The 9,498-nt window shown below is 34.0% G+C and overlaps 1 protein-coding gene across 4 annotated transcripts in view; it reads right to left on the bottom strand.

Moving 5' to 3' along the window:
- Positions 1-251: 251 nt before the first annotated feature.
- Positions 252-9,498, bottom strand: part of PTBP3 (polypyrimidine tract binding protein 3) — a 38,578-nt gene continuing 29,331 nt past the window's right edge. For all 4 annotated transcript variants that reach the window (XM_059491909.1, XM_059491912.1, XM_059491911.1 and 1 more), the window contains exons 9-15: positions 8,424-8,501; positions 7,637-7,767; positions 4,997-5,030; positions 4,288-4,380; positions 3,550-3,766; positions 1,791-1,868; positions 252-1,101 (exon numbers count right to left, since the gene is read on the bottom strand). In XM_059491909.1, the coding sequence (XP_059347892.1) occupies positions 969-1,101; positions 1,791-1,868; positions 3,550-3,766; positions 4,288-4,380; positions 4,997-5,030; positions 7,637-7,767; positions 8,424-8,501 (764 nt within the window). In that variant the 3' untranslated portion in view covers positions 252-968. The remainder of the gene's footprint in view (positions 1,102-1,790; positions 1,869-3,549; positions 3,767-4,287; positions 4,381-4,996; positions 5,031-7,636; positions 7,768-8,423; positions 8,502-9,498) is intronic.

Below are 9,498 nucleotides of genomic sequence, written 5' to 3'. Positions count from 1 at the left end.
ACACTTCAGGTAACATTCTAATCTATTCATATACATATAGTAAGGCACAAAATAAGAAATTAGGTAAATACACAGTAATTTAAGTATTAGACTGTAGAGTGGTAAAAAACCTCGAGGTTCAATTTTTCTGCCCTGAAAGATGACCTTAGCAAAAATAACTTCTTAAAAACTTGAGAAACTATCACAGACCTGAATATCTTCCACAAGCTTGCAAACATTTAATTATTTAGAGAAATGTAAAAAAAAAAATATTTAAAATCAAGACCATTTTCTTGTTTTATTTTCTCCAAGGTACTGTTACACATCCCTTCATAGTAGAAATAGGACATCAAACTTCCAACCCAGAGTCAAGACAAACTAATTTTCCAATACCACACCTTGAAGAAACTTGTCAAATACTTTTATTCCACAGAGAAGGCACTGCCTTTTCTCTAATAATTTAATCTATAAGAACAGCACAGACTTTTTATTTTTATAAACAAGTTATTTGTAAAGATTCACCAAAGTATGAACACACACCTTGGTAACATAAATACTATTTAGAGGATACTCACAGTTACTGTTTGCTTTTCTTCAAGAAATCCAAGCACTATTTCACATTCAAATTAATGTGAAATCTGCACAGAGTAGGTTTACTTTTTCATTAAACATACTCATTTGGTACATTGTAAAAGCACTCAAAATTGTTTTGTAAGGCTGATTTCAAACAAAAGCTGAAAGGATGGTCTCAAAACATAATTTTAAGTAGGAAATTTGATGATAAATATTGTTGCTAAAATGATTTCACAGAAGATCTTTCTATGGATGACATAACTGCAGCTAGAACCAGAAAAAATAATCACTTAATTCTTTGTGTATGAATGAGGTTTTTCTTTTAAGAGACAGAGTTGGTCAGAGCTGTCTCAGCCTCTGTTTGAAGATTTTACTAAAACCATTATGCAGCCTTAAAGGAAAAATTCACAGAAAATTCAGATTGAAGATTTTGAGAAGGAAACTCTGAGATGTTGGTTTTCTCCAAAGTCGTGATTGTGAAGCTCAATGAGAGCGTGAACTGCTTCTTCCACAGACCCCAGCTGGATAAGAGCCATTTTGCAATCTTTCCTGAAGAACAGTAAAAACTATTATTAATCCTAACCAAATTTTCACTAGCCAACACAGAAAAGTGGCATAAGTGGGGTTTTTTTCCTCAGCTATATTACACACAGTTGTACAGCAAAAGAATCAGAGCTATTTATGCATCTGCCAAAATGAAAAGAGAAAAAAAATACATAAATTCTGTGAATCTATGGCTTAAAGTCATGTCATTCTTTCATTACACCAGACTTCAAAAAACTAGGTCAAAATAAGGCTTGAAGACCCCTAAGAAATACTTGCATTGTCTATGTATATGGGATTATTCTAGCAAGCATGATTGTGCTAAAATAATGCTGCCAACTAACTTTAATTAATGTAGATACATTGTCATCACTGTCATTTTTATATGGCATTTTACACAAAGCTTGTGTTTTTTCAAGAAGTGAGCATTTACTTTCCTTGAACTTGTTTTACTTTGAACATACATTTGTTTGTCAAAAGGATGCATATTTTCAGTTTAGTTATGCTAACCCAGTATTCCATTTAAAATTTTAAGACAAAGTATCATAAAAATTGTGATAGATGTACTACTTTTGTATATACCTATATGTACATAGAATTTTGCCTGTAGTTGTATACACATATAAAGTCACAAAAAAGCAATTAGCTATTTTCTAGGATGAAAGCTTGCTTAGCAATTTTGCAAGAGAACTTACTGGAAAAATTTGAAGCCTTTCACAGTAGATCCTTTACTTGTAAAAAGGTTCTTCAAATCATCAACAGTAACAGAAGGCCTAATTGAAAACAACAAAAAAACAAACAAAACAAAAACAATCTCCCCTCAACTTGTAGAAGAGAACAGAGTTCTGAAATAACATCAAGATCTCAATTTTGGCTTCTAAACTAGTTTTTGCTGTTTAAATGTACCTCCATCAATTTAAACACTTCAGCTCAAAACACTTGCATTTACTCTATATTTTAGTATCACATTGTGCTACAAAAATATTTTAGACACTCTATTGTCTTTCATCCAATCCTGTTTCTTTGTCAGTAAAATTCAGATTGCATAAAAATCTCCTGAAAATCTTAAGAACACACTTCATCTTGCAATTTGTGCAAGTGCACGTCACATATGTTCAATTTTGAAATATTTTCATTTTACTCAAAAAGCTGTTTTCAAAGTGCCTTATAATTAATTTTCTTACTGTGGCAAAATTCCATAGTTTCCTTTTTTTTTTCCCTGCACAGCTGCCAAACAAGAGAAGCCTGTAAAACTTATGTTTGTCTGTTAGTCCACACACTACTGATAATATTCTAGACATAAAAAAGATTATTTCAGTCTTAAAGAGCACACTAAATTCTTTCTCACTTTTTACTTTCTCACATGCCCTCCATGTAAGAGATTTAAATTCTGTAGAAACTGTTCTTCAAAAAGTGCTAGAATTATTGTCCTAGGTTGACTATATGATGCTGTTATCCCCAATTCTCTTGTTCTCTTTATGCTGAATAAGTTTTGCACCTTTAAGACTTGTTCCAGAGAGTGAAGGGGGGAGAGAAGAAGCAGCAGTTTGTTTTCAGACACTGCACTCACTCCTCCACATTCCTGCTCCTGACTGTGTTGTCTGCGGATGGACAGACAGCGGGACAAGCTCTCCTTTGCTTTTAGTGAGTTTAGCTAGCTGAGGCAAAGAAGTTCCTGGCCTGTGTTTTTCCCTTTTCTCTGGAGCTGTTTAAACCTTCTCTGGACTGAACACCCAGGGGAGCACCGGCAGCCCACACCTGGGCCCACCGGGCCGGGCCTGGGCCGCAGCACTTCCAGCGCCCGAGGGACTGACCAGAGACTGAGTGAGCTGAGCTGCAACCCGGGCAGGGACTTTCTCAGTTTGCCATCTCTTTTGGACCAGCAAGGGGTTTTACTTAATAATATTGTTTAGGTTTTATTGTTTAATAAACAGGTTTTTTCCACTTTTCTCCAAGGAGGTATTTTTTCCCAGACCGGTCGGGAGGAGGGGCCAATTGAATCTGCTTTCCTAGAGGAGCCTCTCTGGGGGTTCTCTCCCAAATTTGCCCTGAACCAGGACAATTATTAAACACTGTATCTATGTTCATTAACAATGTCCAGGATGAATTTGATGTCATCTACATTACCTCAAAAAACGAGTCTTTAACCTTTGTGAAAATTTGTGACACATGATTTAATATGTCAAAAAACAAAAGCATATAAAATATATGAAAAGAAAATATAAATTGATCAAAACTCAAAGAAGATAATTCCTTCAGTTATCCTCTTTGCTAATGATAAAAATGGGACAGTTAAAGGATTCACTTATTGCTAATAACATACCAGAACGACCCACAGCACAATGAATTGTAAAAGGCCAAGGAAAGAAAACTAAAAGATATGTTAGACTTTTTAACTTCACAACACCACCTAAAAAATATCTTTCCAAGAAGATGACACATGCAGATACTCACGGGATGTTGGACAGATGCAAGGTTGCAGATGGAGGAAAGATATTTTGGAAATTCCTAGAGCAGGGATTCTTAAAGCGATGTAAAGGGCTATTGCTATAGTCCTTTGTCAGACCTTTGTCCTCTTGTCCCTCACGAGGAAGTTGAATTGTCTGATATTTTGAAAGAGTAGCACGCATGACCCTTCCATAAAGCCTCTGTCCATTCAAGTAGTTGATAGCTAACAAGTGGAAATGTAATTTGAATAGGAATTAATTGAGGGGAAGAAAAGACAATTCTTTGAATACTGCTTTCTACTTAGTGTCAGATTTCACATTCTAAATTTAAACTGCAACTTCCACATCTACCAGGTGGGCTATGTCACATTACATTTTTAAAAAGTATAAGGATATAATACAATCTCCACTTCAAATACAAAAAAAATGCAAACAGTCTTTCAATACAGATAAGTTGATCATTCTTAAATAGGTAGATATAAGATAAATTACAAGAAAACAATACAATGTATTATTAAAATAAATGACAGTAGAGTTCTATGTTCTAGTTCTATTATTTACTATATTGAGAGTCATAGGACTATTCTTTTTACAACCACTAAGAGTATTATCAAAGTTTGCATGTATTAATGCAGCACAATGATGAATTTTATTTATTTATGCTTTCCACTGACAGACGAAAAATTCCTCCTTTATATTAAATTAATGTTAGCTTGAAGCATAACTCTGCCTTAAAAATCAATACCTAATTGAGCTTGGGTTGCATCTGCCATCTGAACCAAAGCAATTCCTCTTTTCTTAAACATGATTTTCACACGATGCACGTCACCATACACACCTGTGGAAATCCAGAAAGGAAATTTTTTTCAGAGCACTACTAACTAAAGCACAAGGCCGACTCTGTTTCTTTTGACTAACACTGGTGTTACAAAGAATAATACATCATTAAACAGGTTGGTTAAAATATTAGTATAAGGAGAGTTTTAAAGTTTATTATATTCTGGGGCTCATAAGTGGAGGGAAATTCCCCAGATCCCAGTCACACTACTGCATGTTTATGTTCAGTTTTTAAATAGTGCAATAGTTGTCAAAGTCCTCTTAACTGAGGCATATTAAAATATTACTCTAACCAACACTGTCCCCTGCAACTAATGTATGAACCAATTCTGTACAGCATTTCCTCTGATGCAACCTCTGTTTTTACATCTTACTTTGCTTTCCCATTTTCTGTAGTAAATAAATTGGACCACACACCAAAATTTTTCTGACACTGTTTTGCCATTTTGGTATATGTGGCTTTTATGTAATGACTCTATTTACTGCCGTTTTAAAACCAGTGCATTTCCTGGATGTGCACAGACCAATGGAGTTTGAATTAACCAGCATGGGTCAGATAAAAAAAAAGAACCACTAGCCCTGCTGTGGTTTGTCAAGGTATATTTGACATATCTTACCAAACAGGATGAATAGTCCATAAGGTGTGATGGCCTGTTTAAATGATAAAATGAGTACATTATTTCTAAAGCCATGCAAATGAAGACATCTATTCTATAAGTGCATGGTAAACAAAAAGAATGGAAAAGATGCTGCATAATAATACATAAACCTGTCTCTCCAAAAGCTATTCCTTGAAATAATCACAGTGTATGGCACTCTTGTTAATACACATTTGCTATGCACATGTAGAATATGTAAACAAGCAAACACTTTAGCTCATGCATTTTCATCACTCAAGACTCATTCTATCATGCTGCAGAAGCTATTAATATTTTAAGTAGCTTCGTTATTTGACCTTATCATTTCTAAGCTCCCCGCTCATTCGATGAAAAGAATGAAAGACATTGGTTAAATTACAAATAAAGCATTAAAGAACTCTTTGTATTTTGTAATCAACAGACAATAACAACAAAACTAAACTCGGTTGCTTCAAAATGTGTTGCTTTGTCTTAAATTTTTTCCCCATCCACCTACATGTCCATGACATTCTAAAGGGAGACACAGAGAATTTAACTGTTTATGTATTAAGCATATAGAAGGAGGTATTTAAATTGTATTCAATTAGAAGCTGTGAATAGAAAGGTAAATATTGAAAGAAATTTCTCTTCAGCAATTCTCAATACAAATCTTGTATGCCAAGTACTAAAGAAGAAAATTTGCCATCTAATGCAGCCAAAATTTTAATGCTGAGGCAAAGGTTTTGCCAGTAATGAGTTCTAAAAATACCTGCATATCAAAACACTCTCTAGCCCTATTCCTTCTCAACTCAACTTCTTAAATGTGTATCAAACATATCTAAATTATCCAAAAAAGAAGATATTGCAGCCTAAGCACAAGGCCACACCTATTTATCTTCAGCATTTAGGGGTAGAGAACAATTGCTATCAATGTAAAATTTAAATTCATCAAGAGTTTTCTCTTCTGGCCCAAATATTTAAATTCATATAGAATTTATTCTTCTGACTCAAATATTTAAATTCAGGATGCAGATTTCTGTTTTTAAATAGAAATTTCTTATTCAAATGAGACTGAAATATTTCTACTTAAAAAGAAGGAGGGGGGAGAAAAAAAAGAAGAATGGAAGACAAAACCAGATAATTTAAAAGTCATGAAGGAATATTAAAATGCACACTGAAATTCTGCAACAGGAGAGAAATATGAACTGAAATAAGGTCAACCAGATTTTCTATACAAAGAAAAAGGAGTGACAGGGGTCAGACAACAAATACTGAAGAACAAATGCTACTGAACTGCCAAGAAATATATTTCCAATAATTAATGCTGTAGTACATTCTTATTTTTATCCTTTTAAGAAGTAGGGCATTACTTAATACATTGATATTGTATGATGCATTACAGCACTAAGTTCTACATTAATTCTTAGCTATGATTGGTACTAAGTAAAGCATCAATGTCCTAAAAAGAGCTCTGACCTGTGCTTTATATATGCTTATTTTTAAGAGGCACTCTCCTTTTAGATTCAGAAAATAAATAGTCAGCTGCAGAAAGCACATCTGCAGCCATCATCAGAAACTCACTGATATATTGTAAAATTAAAGAAAAAGTGACTTGTCTTACAGCCCTGTGTACGTCTGGGTTTTGGATGCTTACTGTGAATTTGGCTGTTAGTACAAAAACAGAAACACAGCAATTACTTAAAAGAAACTAGTGAACAGATTTTTAAACCTCAGAATTTCAAGAGAACTTCAATTTTGCTGACAACTCCTAACAGTTTTACAGTTAAGGAAATGTATGGAGTGTGTGCAACAAGAATTTTACATTGCTGCAACAGGACTGCTTATCAATAGTCAAAAAGAATCATGTTTTAAATCAGGCCCTGGTAAAGCCTGTTTAATTTATTTTAAGATGATGTATATTGCTTTTAATTAAGAACAGATTAGTGTTCAAATAACATGAGGAAGATTATAGACCAGCCTATGTCATTTCCACCACAAAAATAACTTTCCAAGTTGCCCTTGGTAATTTTACTGCCACCATATGAAAAATCATCTGTGTGGTACCATGAAAAGTGAACATGGGTACTTACTGACATCATTCTACATTTAATTTTAAAAGTTAATAACATAATGTACCCATGTTCTTTTACTTCAATCTCAAAAAAGTTGCAAAACAAGAAAGATCCTACACATATTTAGAAAAGCATTTGGCATGCTTTTATTTCCTTTTCTGTTTCCTCCTTTCCATTTAATTCCTTGTTTTTTAACCAATGTAAGGAAAAACCCTTTGCCTTCTTTACAGATAGAAAAGCACACAGAGAAATCAATAAATTATCATATGTATGTTGTTTACATCTTCAAACATTTCTTACAGTTGACCATAGGCTTCTCTCTAATTACTAGCTACACTGCTAACATAGGGTTCCTAAAGTAAACTGTGTTAGAAAGCTTTTCACTCATGATGGGAGTTTTTAAACCTCACCAATATTGCTAGCTACCTAAAACAAGTATAGATGTGTCCTGTTTTTTATATTATCAGCATAGAGAATTTTTCTTATTCCTTCAGCTAATGTCAGTTTTCAAGGATTCTGGCAGTTGGTACAAGGTGACACTTACATCAGTTCCACCAATCAAACTTACTTCAGGGTTGAGGTTGCTGACTAGTAAAACGGAGTTTCCTGGAATACCAGGAATAGTCATGTGTCCAGGTGCTGCAGATGTGGTGACTGTGAAAGGACCAAGTGCTCCAGGAACAGGCAGAACAGAAGGACCTGGAAAGGTATAAATAGCATCACTTGACATCTCAAAGCGGGTAAGGAAGAATACACAAGCAGGTTATATTTGGCAAAAACATCAATATCCAATTTAAAAATGATTTTAAGGAATTTAGTTATTACTAGTATCTGAACAATAAAGCAGGAAGCACCTCCCTTTCATAGAAAAAGGAAACATTCAGCTATACAAATAGACCAAAATAAAAGGGGACATGAATTGCAGCCCAAGAAAGAAAAAAAAAAATTCAGCACATAAGTTTATCCTGTGCTAGAAAGGGAAAGATCACAGTCTAAAAAACTATGTATTTATCTCTTGATAGCCAGAAAAGCAGAGACTTCCCTCATTTTGCATTGAATGTCATAGCAGTTTTATGATTCTGAGAAAAAAAATAAATGCTTAATTTCTTCTCTTGTAGGTAATTTTTATCATGGCATTTAGATTCTTTGCCTGTTGAATGATAAACTACATCAGGATATGATTTTTATTATAGAAACTTATTTTACAGAGTATATATATGAGAAAGAGTTACAATTACTCAAATTAATACTTTGTTCTGATTGCTATATTTTAAAACAAATGGCTCTGAATAGATGTATTCAGATAGGCCCCTATCCATAACTACAAACACCACATTTTTAGAAAACAAACTTACCTGCTCCCTGAGGAAAGCCCAAGGCTGGGGCAAACCCAGGAGGCGCTGTATATGATGGACATATGGTATTTTGAGTAGCTAGAGAGAACAGATAGGTTTTTTTAAAGCAGATTGAAAAAGTTTTAGAAAACAGAAGAGATTTCAGCAATCAGAATCAGCTACCAGTATTGCTATTTGGACTTTATATGTGATTCCAGATGTTTATAAAAGTTTTGGGTTAAAGCTCTCATTGAAATCCAAGATTCTATGTTGCACAAAGACAATTTTCAGCCATTTTTGAAAGCAAATATTCTGGTCAGCCTCAACATTCCTCTCTAAAATGAAGTCTGGGCAAAATGTAAATTAGATAAGTTTGAATAGAAAAGCATAGCAGAGACTAGTATCCATTAGAGCCTGTGTTCAATGGTTTCTATTCACACAATGGACATGTATTCTAGAAGTTTTCTGCAAGTAAATACAGTCAAAGGTGTTTTGCAATGATGAGCTACAACTCCTGAACACTAAGATCAGTATAAGCAAAACACTACAAACTTCTACAACTAATCTGAGGTTCTGAATTTTACTAGCTGCTGAAATGCATAAAGCATATATATTCTGCTTTTTAAGGAGATGCACTTTCTCAGTTTGTGTAACTTCATACATAACCAGTGTTTTTTATAGTTCCCCTGGAAATCGCATGCATTAACCAGATTTGGAATAGCAAGGTATGGAGAGTTCCAGCATCTATTTCCACATTAGTATGTGGAGTCAAGTGCTACTCAGGGTAGCTCACAAAGCTGCATTCTAAGCATTTAAATACAAGTTTGAGCTATGTCTGTTTTACTACTCAAACCTCCACACTACTGACTAAAATAGAGCTACTAACAAATGATTATCAATAGGGATAACACAATACCAAAAAAAATATCTATTATGAATTACAAAAAGGAATGTAACAGACACCACAGATCAAGTATCCATGAATACTGCATCACAATACACCTCTTCTTATCTGTGGCAAAAATGTATCTTTCATACAAAAAACTGAACACCTTTATGACACTAAAGCAAGTAAACACATTTTTTAAATTATACT

Source organism: Ammospiza nelsoni, chromosome Z (assembly GCF_027579445.1).
Source record: "Ammospiza nelsoni isolate bAmmNel1 chromosome Z, bAmmNel1.pri, whole genome shotgun sequence".
Classification (NCBI taxonomy): domain Eukaryota; kingdom Metazoa; phylum Chordata; class Aves; order Passeriformes; family Passerellidae; genus Ammospiza; species Ammospiza nelsoni.
This window is presented reverse-complemented; position numbering and strand designations above follow the sequence as displayed.